Raw genomic sequence first — 13,026 nt, forward strand, 5'->3', positions numbered from 1 at the left:
ATATATCTAAGTAGAAAACAAGGATTAGAATAAGCCATGTTCTAGGAGAGTGGTGAAATGAATAAATTCAGAAACTTGTCATAACACTGTAAACTAGTATACTGCAAACTTCCAAAAAATAATTTGGAAGTATGTCAAGAGCCATACGAATATTTACGAATGACTCCTGTTACCATTGTAACTAGCTAGTTTATTAACAATAGGAAGAGAGCAAAAGGGAGGCCAGGCTATACAGACTATAGAGCATATAGTCATCAGGTCAGCTTCAGCAGGAAGCTGCAACTTTATTTTCCCCAGGGAACCACTGGTCCGTTCCCAGCAAATCACTAAGGAAGGGTCCAGCAAAGGGGAAGATGGACGCATGCTCAGAAGTCTGGCTGATGTAGAGGTGCTTGCCTGTCAGTTTAACCTGGGGAACAAAGATAATTGGCTAGGAGGACAAAGCCATGGAAAGTACACAAAATCCTGAATACTTATTGGTTAAGCTCCTACTTATAACCCTGAGACAAAGAGTTCTCAATTTCTTTTTCCTCTTGCTTTGTTCCTGCTTCTGTCCTCGCTTGCTCTGTGACCTGTGCTAGACTGCCATGCAGCCATAGAAGCTGAATGGCCAACCCACATGCAATGGATTACAGCTGGGAATACAAGCTAAGTGAGCCAGATGCTGGACTGGACTGTGCTTAAATATGGAGCAAAGACTCTGGGCAGTGGCTGTAATTCTAGCCCCAGTGAAGATAAGGCTGGACTTTTTCCATGGTGGAAGGAGATGGGACCTTGGAGGGGAACTCCCTTAATGTTACATCATCAATAAAACTTTCCAGGATACCTCACCCTCCCATGGGGGCCTCAGGAAATTTTTATTCCCGTGGCACTCCAAGAGCTCCACTTCCACCAGCAACAGGTGGGGACAAAGAGAGCAACCCACCGATAACACTACCCTCTAGTGTTACAGTGTACTGTCTACATGGTCATATGAGACAAATAAAAGGTCTAGGTCCACTCTAAGAAATAATGAAAGTCACCTAGTACCTAGATTTTGGTTTCTAAATTACCATTTCCCAATAAAAGGAGCCAGCAGTACTTGGAGAAATGGCTGATTCTAGGGCTGGGAAAGGAAAGTTAAAGATGAGCCTGAAACATCTTGTGCCACAAAGTATGAAAGTCCTCAAAGATAGGAGTATGTCAAAAAAGACAAAAGAGTGAGCTTACAGGGGTTCTTACTGGTCAAATCTTGGACAACTTGAGCATTAAAATAATGATAGCAACAAATTATAACCCAGTAAAAAAAACAGGAATGGTCGTTATGATATTAATGGTAATGTCTTGCTTTTGATAATTGTACTGTGGATAGTTAAGTGAGAGTTTTTGTTTGTAGAAAATATATATCAAGTAGTGATTCTCAAACTTCAGCATTGATTAGTATCAAAAGGAGAATATGTTAAACCACAGATGGCTTGGCCCTACCCCCAGAGTTTCTGATTCAGTAGGTCCAGGGAGAGTTCTGAGAATTTGCATTTTAACAGGTTCCTAGGTGATGTTAATGTTGGTGCTACTTGTTTAAGGATCACACTTTGAAATCCAGTGGTAATGGGGGTGAAATGGTTTAGGGGGAAAAAAATAGTATATACAGATACACATGAAAGTTATTTTGAAAAAGACTGATAAAGCAAATGTTATCAGTTGTCAACAATTAAGGAAGTTGGGTAAAAAGTTTATGGAAGTTCTTTGTAATAATCTTATAATTCTTCTGTGAGTTTAAAATTCTTTCAAAGTACAAAGTATATTAAAAAATTTAGAGGTATTTTTAATGACCAACATGGATAAGGTTATGGACATAAAAAAAAAGAGTAGAAAAAAATGAAAACAGCTGTATGTGGTAGAATTAGAGATCATTTAGCTACCAATTTTTTCAAGTAACTTATACTATTACTATCATCTCATCCATACTTAAAAAAAAGTAAATGTAGTAATAAAATACATTTCCCCCCCCTAAAACAAGAAAGCTCTCTCATATAATAAAATCAAAAGAAGTCTTCTTCACCTTTCCCCACTACATAAAGATACACAACATTCAAAGGTACAAAGCAATTTTTTTTTCTTTTTTTTTCCTCAAACTTTTTATTTTTATTTTTTTTATTAAGGTATTATATGTGTACATATCTTACCATTGCCCCCCCACCCCACTCCCATACATGTCCTCACCCCCCAATGTTTTGCATCTGTTGGTTACTCTTATATGCATGCATATAAGTCCTTCAGTTGATCTCTTATTTCCCCCACCTCTCCCTAACCTTACCGCTGTAATTTGACAGTCTGTTTGATGCTTTACTGCCTCTGTATCTATCTTTTTGTTCATCAGTTTATAATGTTTTTCATTATACCCAAATGAGTGAGATCATGTGGTATTTTTCTTTCATTGACTGGCTTATTTCACTTAGCATAATGTTCTCTAATTCCATCCAGGTGCCTACAAATGGTAGCAATTTGATTGGATGTAAAAAACCATCATCTCAGTAAACTAAAGATTTAAATAAAACTTATGTTAAACCAAACAGAAAATAACATCATACATTCATAACAATAATTTGTAAAAGGAAAGCAAAGTAAGGATTTATGTAAATCATTTCAATGTTCCCGACGTTGTTAACTTTCTCTGGCAGGGCTTTTTGAAAAGCCCACTTTTAGAAGTATTAATCTTATTTTGAACCTACAAAATGAAATGCAACACTGACATAAGAATATGTAAAGAAAGTAGTTAACTATTATTTACTCCCATAATTTTAATCCTTTATCTGAATACCTGTTTTAAAATTCTCTCTATAGATCCTTGATCCATTTTGCTTGTGACGGCATCTTTCCTCAATCGGGCAGCAACAGTTCCAAGGTAATCAAGAGACGCCACTCTTAAAGCCATCTCTGTTGACTTGTTGCTGAATTGATGAACCTATATATATATAAAAAAAGCAATTTTGATATAATTTAACCAGTTTATGGACAGTATATTTTTAATAGCAATTTATCATATAAATTTCAAATCCATGTTGTATTATCTGAAATATAAATTTTTTTTCTTGTGATAGTTTTCCAAAGAGCGATTGCCTTTTGAGTTTCTGGAGTCTGAACGTTAAAAAAAAAAAAAGCCCTGCCAGCATGGCTCAGTGCTTGAGCCTCAATATACCAAGCAGGAGATCACTGTTCGATTCCTAGTCAGGGTACATGCCCTGGTTGTGGCCTTGATCCCCAGTAGGGGGCATGCAGGAGACAGTTGATCAATGATTCTTTCTCATCATTATGTTTCTATCGCTCTCCCTCTCCCTTCCTCTCTGAAATGATTAAAAATATATTTTTAAAAAATTATACTTTAAACTTCCTTAAGAACACCGTCACTTTCTTTAAATGTAGACTCAACTGCTTATTTGTTAAAAATAAAATATTACTAAAATTTCTTAGACTGGAATTCTGATGTCTATGAAACATTATCTTGGTTCCAGAATAGTATTAATGTATTTTCCAGTTCACAGAAAGTAAAGTACCAACAGCTTTGTAACAATTTGTATTGCACAAGTCCAAATGTAGTTTAAAAATAAAAGCAAAAATCACAATATTTCTTTGCATTTCCCTATTGAGTTACATGAAGACTAAAAAGTGTCTTTTTAGAAATATTCTTAAAAATGACAGTTTCATGTTAATCAGTTTCATGCTTTGAATTAACTACAATAACATATGAGTCAGTGTTGAGATGCTTTTAACTAACAATATAAGAGTTCCAAACCAAAAAAAAAAAGTTTCTAAAGTACTATTATCTTAGGTAATGAAATGAAAACACCGAAAGTCACATTTCAGTTTTCTACAAGTACCGACAATATTGTGTACAATTATATGAACATGCAAAAATAGAGATGCAATGGTCATATTTCCTTACACATTTTTAAAGAATTCATCATCTGTGAATCAGAGTATATCCTCATTATGTTGTCTTCTAGTAATCTAATAATCTTTAAATTCTATACTCTTACCAACAGTCTCCCTAACAAACTAAGGAGTAGTTCAGCAGCTGGCCATTCAGGCTTATTGACTGTTGAAAGAAGATCTTGAACAAAATTTTCAAATAGTGGTCTGTAATCTTCTTCACCTTGCTTACTACCACATCTGTTCAGAGATAATGAAAAGACTGTGAATTTAGGAGGCATGTCCACCAATACGAATGAAATTTTGTTAATTTTCTCTTCTTTATATCTAAAGCAAGGTATTAGGACAGTACATGAAAACATGGTTTAAAATAAATCTATTTCTCAAACTTCATTTCCCCCCTACTATAGGGAATTCATTTACTGACTATATTAACATTACTTTCTGGCAAGTATAACACATTTAAAACATGACCACTGTTTTCCTCTCTATGAGTTTACCATAAATTTTTATGAAGGCAAAGTAACCCCTTTCTACAACTTTCCTATTTGATAGAATGCCCCAAAGTGTACTGAAAAAAAATTACAGAATTTCAATCTAGTACTTTCACTTTTGGAACCCAACATATAAGCAAGTTCACAAAATTTTAGATTTTAATATTCCAAGTACTTCATTTTAAAGATCAGGAAATCAAGAGCCAGAGAGATATACAAAAGTTTATGGCAGAAAATTGGATTAATCTTTTACTTAAAATAAACAAACTATTCTCTATACTGGAAAAATAAAAATCAGATTATGTTACCATACTCACTTTTTAAGGAAGATGGAAAGGAAGTTTTGAGCTGTTCGCATGGCTGTTTCATAAGAGTTGGTAATGACAACATCTTGGTCGACCTAGATTGAGAAAAATAAATTTATACGAATATAACCAGCAAATAGCAATTAAGTTGCTAATGCCATGTTATTACTGAATATGTGTAATACATTAAAATACTAAAACACTTAAGTATTTTTTTATATAAAGAGAAACGCTACAATTAGCATTTCAGACATATTTCAATACTTCATAAAAACTAAATGAAAATATTGAGAGTTCATGTTAATTTATTAAAATATGTACGAGTGACAAATGTGGTTAACAAATACAATACTAATTAATTGCATATCATGATCTAGGTCAGAATACAAAAGTGATTGAAAATACAAAAACATTACAAGCTCAAAGTTTATAAAACATGAATAATAATACAAAAGAAAATTTAATTCCTTCATTAGAAGTTTAAAAGCTAGAATATAAATAGTCAATTCACAGTTTTGGAAACCAAAAGGTGAATATTTGAAAAATTCACTATTAGCCAGGAAAATGCAAAATAAAACATGGTATAATTTCACACTGACCCGACTAAGTAAAATCAAAAAGTAAGAATGTAAACTAGAACACTTACTTTGTTGAGCAAGCTGACAAGTTCCAGTAAAGCTATATGTACACTAAGATTTAATATTCTACTTCTAGTATATCTAGAGAAACTCTTGCTCTAAGTTTTGCTATAGTTATGCAATATGTTTAATCAAGTAAAAAAGAATCCAGTATTATTCAGTTATATCTACTAAAACAATGTTGAGTGAAAAAATTAGTTGTAAATATGTCAGTATATTATTATTATTATTATTATTACTATTTGTTGATGTTGTTAATCTTCATCTGAGGATATTTTTCCATTGATTTTTAGGGACAGTGGAAGAGAGAGGGAAAGCCAGAAACATTGATGTGAGAGAAACACATCGACTGGATGCCTTCTGCACGTGCCCTGACCAGGGTCCAGGCCGGGGAGAAGCCTGCAACCAAGATACATGCCCTTGACTGGAACTGAACCCAGGACCTTTTGGTCCACAAGTCAATGCTCTATCCACTGAGTAAAATCAGTTAGGGCCATCAGTATATTATTTATTTAAATAAGAAAAAATTCTGTATCAAATTTATGCAGATCTATATATATAAAAGCCAAGCAACCGGGACAACCGGTTGCTATAACGCGCACTGTGGCCGGCCAACAGACCCGATCGTGGGCGGGGCTGGGCGGCCAACTTCCCGCGGCTCCTCTTGCCAGCCGGCCTGGCCCCAATCAGCCTGGATCGGGGCGGGCTGGTTGGACCCCACCCGTGCATGAATTCATGCACCAGGCCTCTAGTAAATACAAAAATGGACGGAGTAAACACTGTTATGATACAGGTCACAGATGGTAAGAAAGGGAAGACTGAAGAGAGAATAATGGGATTAGGAAAGGACAAAGAAACAAGAGGGACCTAACTTTGTTGATATGCATTTTTCACTTAATTAAAATTTTACACACACACATATATCTGGATATAATGGAATAAAGATATAAAATTATCCCTGTTTTTTTTTAATTTTTCTGAAGCAGTATTATAAAAACTTGGAAAAATTATAAGCATTAGTATGTAAAAGCTACAAACCAAAAGCTTAACTAGTTATGATTTACTTAATAGTGAGGGCATGAATTCATTTTATTTGTGATTTAAATTATGTTTTGTACTAATATAGATATTACATATTATAACATTCAGTTTCACATTCAATATCTCACTTGAGTTTTACAACTTGGTATGATAGGCTTGTTAGGTACTACCATTTCCATTTTATAGCTGAAGAAACAAAACTCAGATTCAAATGATTTGTGTGTTTCATTACTGGTAGATATATCAGTCTACCAGAACTCAAGTCTCCTTAAACCTGGATTAGTGCTCTATTAAGGATCCTAAAAAGCCTAGCCATGAAGCCCTAAATAAGAACTTCAGTTATATAAGATTGGCAGAGAATATATGTGCTTTTTTTAAAAAAATACAAAGTTATAAACCTTATAAAAGATTTCTTACTTTTTTATTTGAGTCCTCTTCTGAATTAGAATCCTTCTCTGATGATGGTAAGTGTACTACACACTGAATTAATTGTAAAACCAGTGCTGTAACCATCTGAATATACATAGGCTCTCCATCCATATCACTACTGTTTAACCTTCAATGGAGAAGAAAATATTTAAATCATTCATACAGAGTATAAAGGGAATTTCATTTTTAATGTAATCTACCATCTGAAAGTTTCAGGATGCTTTTTTTTACCAATACTTCTAAGACATTATCTTTAGTGCTTATAATAGCATCATGTCTAATTATTTTTAATAAATTAGAAAAAATGCTAACTAAATCCCTATACATACTTAATTAAAATAGTCAAAGGAAAATGCAACATTTAATACAAATTTTCATACTCTGTGCTGCACATAAAAAGTTTATAGGGAAAAATATAAAATACTAGAGGCCCAGTGCACAAAATTCATGCACTGGAGGGGAGGGGGTCCCTCAGCCTGGCCTGTGCCCTCTCACAGTCTGGGAGCCTCGCAATTGATCACCCCAAAGTGGTAGGCCCCGCCCACCTGGCTGGGGCTCCGCAATGGATTGTCCCGCAGAGGGAAGCCCCGCCCACCCGCTGCATCCAGCCAGTCGGTGGCCTGGGCCTCCCTCTTTGGGTCAATTGTGGAGTCCCCCAATTGATCGCCCCGCCGGCGGGTGGCCTGAGCCTCCCTCTGCAGGGCGATCACTGGACAATGGCCGGGCCCCCGACCAATTGCACGGCACCCGCCTTGGCTGGCCTGGCGCCAGTCGGTGTCATAGCATGGTTGTCTGGATGGTTGTCCTGCAGTTCAGCTGTTCGGTCGATTTGCATATTATGCTTTTATTATTATGGATTTCTCAAAATGATTTTTCAAATGAGAAAAGTCTTCAAGATTTCAAAATGCCCATGCATTCTGGTATTCATTATTATTAAAATCTGCTCCACAGTCAGCTCTTGATCATCTTATCTTATAGAATATAAAAAATATTCTAAATCTTTTGATCTAAAGATATTATCAAAACATAGGAATTATTTTATATGCTGATAGCTTTTCTAGAGGTTTAATAGACAACAGATGCTTATCAATATACAATTAGTATAAAAAATTAAGGTAAAAATTATTTTACAGAAGACAGCCTTGAAAGCAATCTAATTCTATATACCAGATCAACACATTCAGTTACTCAGGAATATTATAATGATAGTTATGATAATGATTAACTATGACAACAAAGATAAAATGCTGACTATAGCAATTGATAGCATTCCTTAGTTACCCTGTGCTTAGTGATTTAAGAGCATTTAATCTTTATGTCTACTCTCTATATTGCTGTTAGAGCAATCTTTCTGCTCTCTTTTAAAAACAGTATTTAGAGAAACCAAGATGGAGGCATAGGTAAACACCTAAACTGCTGCCTCACACTCAATTTCAAAACTACAACTAAAAGACAAAACGGACATCATCCAGAACCACAGGAAAGCTGGCTGAGTGGAAATTCTACAACTAGAAGGAAAGAGAAAAGCACACTGAGACTCACAGGAGCTGTGGAAGGCAGGGGTACAGAGGCGCACGCGCGGAGGGGGCAGGCAACTGAGTACGCGGTTGGCTTTCTCAATTGGGAGGGAGACAAAAAACCCCGAATGCTCTGAATTCCAATTTCGGGTGAGACTCTGGAGACCCAGACTCATTCAGGGAGAAACTGAACTGTCTGGCAGCGGGCGAAACTCGAGGGCAGCTTTCTCTCAGAGGTGCTTGCAGCGATTACTGAGGGACACTGGGACCCGGGGGCATCTTAGGCAGGGCTGAGAATCAGCCATAGCTGTTTGCTCCGTCCTGTTGATACCCTGAGACCCCCCCCCCAAGCTGTGCACAGAGGCTTTTGCAAGTCTTGTCTCATAAGGGTGTCTCCAGCACAGAAGTTCTCCCACCATAGACAGAGCTGATCCTCACAGCCAATTGGCCTGGAGGTCAATTCCTCCCAGTGATAACCACAATCAAGGCTTAACTACAATAAGACTGTGCACAGAGCCCACAAAGGGGTGCACCAAGCGTGTCCACCTCAGGTAACTGGGGAGGCTGAGCCACTGGGCCCTATAGGATACCTAGCACACAAAGCCACTCTATCAACACAGGGAAGCAGCCAAAATGCGGAGACAAAGAAACAGATCACAAATGAAAGAAATGGAGGAAAGCAAATGACTTGATATAGAGTTCAGAACCACGGTTATAAGGTTACTCAAGAATTTTCTAGAAAAGGCCGATAAATTTAGCGAGACCCTCGAGGATATGAAAAAGGACCAACTAGAAATTAAGCATACACTGACTGAAATAAAAAGTAATATACAAAGATCCAACAGCAGACTAGAGGATCGCAAGAATCAAGTCAAATGAAATATGAAGAAGCAAAAAACACCCAACCGGGAAAGAAAAAGAAAAAAGAATAAAAAAATATGAAGATAGTGTAAGGAGCCTCTGGGACAACTTCAAGCGTACCAACATCCAAATTATGGGGGTGCCAGAAGAAGAGAGAGAGCAAGATATTGAAAACCTATTTGAAGAAATAATGACAGAAAACTTCCCCCACCTGGTGAAAGAAATAGACTTACAAGTCCAGGAAGCCCACAGAACCCCAAACAAAAGGAATCCAAAGAGGACCACACCAAGACACATCATAAAAACAGTATTTAGTAGTTCCTACTATATAAAGGATCAAGTCCAAGTTCCTTATTATGGCTAATAAAATTCTTGAACTGCCTGTGACTCTTTAGAGCCAATTTCCATTTTTTTTCTCACAGACCAATGATTCTCCCGAATCTCCGTACCCCTCCCACCCCCTGACCAGTGATTCTTAACTACGGATGACTTTGCTTCTCAGGGGACATTTGTCATTGTCTGGAGAAAATTTTGGTTCTCAATCATTGGAAGGAGGGGTTTTGCTCTTGCATCTAGTAAGTAGAGGTCAGGGATGCTGCTAAGCATGTTACAAAGACAGCCCCACACAACTAAGTATTATCTGGCTCAGAATGTCACTAGCACCGAGACTGAAAAATCCTGCCACAGATCTTTACACTTGATAATCACTGAACTTCTTTAAATTCTGCAAATGTGCACTGTTATTTCACATATCTAAGCTATTCTTCATGCTATTTTGACAGAACTGCCTTTATTATTTGATCATTAAAATAAAAAAAAATAAGAAAAAAATGATGAAGAATATGTAATGGCTACAATATAATGCAGTTCTTTATTACACTTGGCCTTTGCTATAATTACCTGAAGTTCCTTAAACTCCTCTTGCTGGTTGGTAATCTTGCAAGTGAAGTAAAAATTTCTTCCAAAATTAACTGCCTATGTTTTTCATATCTTGAGAATACCTGTTTAGTAATTATAAGATTCCAAATTAAGTTTGTTATAATTATTTAAAGACAAAACAAAAATGCTACTATAATGTGATAAAAATATAATCTGCCAAAAAAAAATAAAAAAAAATCCCCCCCCCCAAAAAAAATCTGTCATTTAAATTGAAAATGTTGTCAATATCTTTAATAGCAATGACTAGGGTAATCTGCTTAACTTTGCTATCATTAATAATATTCTTACAGAAGTCAGAGTATGGAAAGTAAGATAAGATTCAAATAATTTTAAGCAATTCTGATTTTGTAATAAATATTACAGAATTACTAACGTAAAGATTTTTAAGTATTTAGAAGTGCTTAAAATCTAAGGCACACTAAAAAGACCTTATGTTGAAATGAATCTATGGAAAACCTGAATCTGCATTAATTTTTGCAAGTTTGGATTAAATTATATCAATATTTTCCTGGGGGGATAAACTAAAATACCAATTGATTATACTTACTGCAGTGACTAACTTAATGGCACACAATTGTAGTTCACTGACATTTTCCACAAAAAATGGTGTTATTCCCATTGATGATACCTGCACGCACACATAAAAAAAAGAGTAATCAGTACACATCTCTAGTTGATTTCAGTAACATTCTACCTTACTAAATTCTAAAAACATTCACAAACTTACTGGAAAACACTGAGAGCACATTTATTTTCCCCTCATCAATCAGCATCTAGTTCTTTCTCTGATCCCATTCATCCTCAAACACATTAGCACATTCCTTCCCTCACAGCTACCATTCCTCTCATCTCCACCTTTAGAATTGATGTCACAGAATATGGAAAAACAAAAAGACATTGCTGCCATTCTGGATGAAAATATCCTCACATATTTTAAAGAAAATAATAACTTATCTTTCCAAGAACTTAAGAGTTTAGAATTTATACTACATTTAATCACCTGTCTGCTGCACCAAATATTTCTTTTTAAAATTTCCCTGGAATTTATTTCAATTTAAGATATACTCTGCATGAAAAACTAAAACAATGCTGGTATTATCATCAAGTGAGCAAGGTTATACTGAATTAAAGTAAACCCTCTAGTCTTAAATAATTTGTTCTATAAATATAAAAATGCTTCAAAAAAACTTACCTGAAGAATTGTTGTGTCTGTAAGGAGTTGTATCTCCAGCAATTCTGATAAGCTGCTAACAATGTCACAAACTTTATTATAAAGCATTACTATTACTCTCTGCTTATGGGTAGAACACTTTGCCCGTTTTGCCTTTGAACTTAATAAGCCTCCTAAAAAAAGTCAAAACAAGGAATATATAAACTTTCAATAATTTTTAATAAACAGCAATAAAACTGTTTTCTGAATTAAAAGGACACACTTTTCCCCCTATATAAAAATATAACCTGGTTATTTATTAAGAGAGAAAATTACTCTCTAGCTATTTATTTAGAAAATAAACATTCTTTTAACAATACTGTATGGCACATTTCAGTGGCTGTTAAATTCTTGTTATCTAAAATATTACTTCATTTTTATTTCTATTTTTGTATTGTAAGATAGTAAGATTATATTTCCCTTTAAGTTATCTTGCAATTATTCAATAGGTAACCAAATGTAGGTTATTCATGACCAAGTTTATCCTTTTCTCTTCAACCATATACATGTTAACTAGTTCATTGCTCATTTATAAAGGTTAGAAATAATAGAAAGAATATATATCCTAAATCAATCCATTTTGTAGATAACTAATATTTTGAGAAAAATTAAGAGGAAGTGATAAATGGAACCAGAAGCTAATACTATCTGGGATTTTCCCGACCAGTAGAAATTACTTTATTATACATAAATAGGTGCTAAAGAAATAACGGAACAAGTACTACATTAACTAAAAGCTTTACATTCTAGTCAAATCAAAGGCAGTGTTTATTATAATCTATGTAATCTAATAATTTTATGCCATTTTAAGTCATCGCATTCTGACCCATCCAACATGGTAAAATTATATAACAGGTAATTTTGATATTATACTAAAAACTATCAATATAAAAGGGCAAACCAACCTCCATGAGGATCTAATCTGTAAACAGGATCATACTGAGGATAAAGTGTATTCTGCAAATGAAATTTAGTGTACTGTATAACTCTTTCAATTACATCCTCAATATATACAGCTTTTGGCATATTAGGGGATGTCATAATGTTGATAGTTGTAAGACAGGCATCTGCTGATTTTGTAACTCTCTCCATAATCAGGTCTCTCCATAACCTTTCTTCTTCTTCAGTATCATTATTCTATAAAACAGCAGATTGTTATTAAAGTAGAAATAAACACATTTATACCTTAAAATGTAAGAAAATAAATTATGATATATTTTATTTTAATGGGTGGAAAACATGGTAAGAGTTTTGATCTGTGTATATTCTTTAAAGGACATTTGGAATGAAGTAAAAATCTTGATATTACTTTGTTTCAACATAATATATACTGTTTCCTAATTTCACCACTAGATGATACTCCTATGACAAAGTTATAGTTATCTTCACCTGTGCACTTTATCTAAATATAAGATTTTAGCTAAAGACTATAATTTTATACATATAAAAAAGTTTGTGTTTGGGGTGTAAACATTATGATAGTAAAAAAAAACTTTATAAATTCTGCTGTTGTGAGAACAAAGCAAAAATTAACAATAACAAAAGGTAGAGCCTTATTTAAAAGTTATAAAATGTTACTGACTCAGTCATTTCTAATACCTGTTTTTCAACAACACTGTAATTTTGAAATTGAGATTAAAAGCAATGAGTATGCATTTAACTGAATACAACTTATTTTCTAAA

The 13,026-nt window shown here is 34.6% G+C and overlaps 1 protein-coding gene across 3 annotated transcripts in view; it reads right to left on the reverse strand.

Moving 5' to 3' along the window:
- NIPBL (NIPBL cohesin loading factor) overlaps nt 1-13,026 on the reverse strand; it is a 187,960-nt gene that overhangs the window by 46,297 nt on the left and 128,637 nt on the right. For all 3 annotated transcript variants that reach the window (XM_080677539.1, XM_080677541.1, XM_080677540.1), the window contains 8 exons: nt 12,249-12,480; nt 11,326-11,477; nt 10,681-10,761; nt 10,095-10,195; nt 6,805-6,943; nt 4,721-4,803; nt 4,017-4,149; nt 2,801-2,944 (listed from right to left, as the gene is read on the reverse strand). In XM_080677539.1, coding sequence (XP_080533665.1) covers nt 2,801-2,944; nt 4,017-4,149; nt 4,721-4,803; nt 6,805-6,943; nt 10,095-10,195; nt 10,681-10,761; nt 11,326-11,477; nt 12,249-12,480 — 1,065 coding nt within the window. The remainder of the gene's footprint in view (nt 1-2,800; nt 2,945-4,016; nt 4,150-4,720; nt 4,804-6,804; nt 6,944-10,094; nt 10,196-10,680; nt 10,762-11,325; nt 11,478-12,248; nt 12,481-13,026) is intronic.

Source organism: Plecotus auritus, assembly GCF_963455305.1.
Source record: "Plecotus auritus genome assembly, chromosome: 7".
NCBI classification, from domain to species: Eukaryota; Metazoa; Chordata; class Mammalia; order Chiroptera; family Vespertilionidae; genus Plecotus; species Plecotus auritus.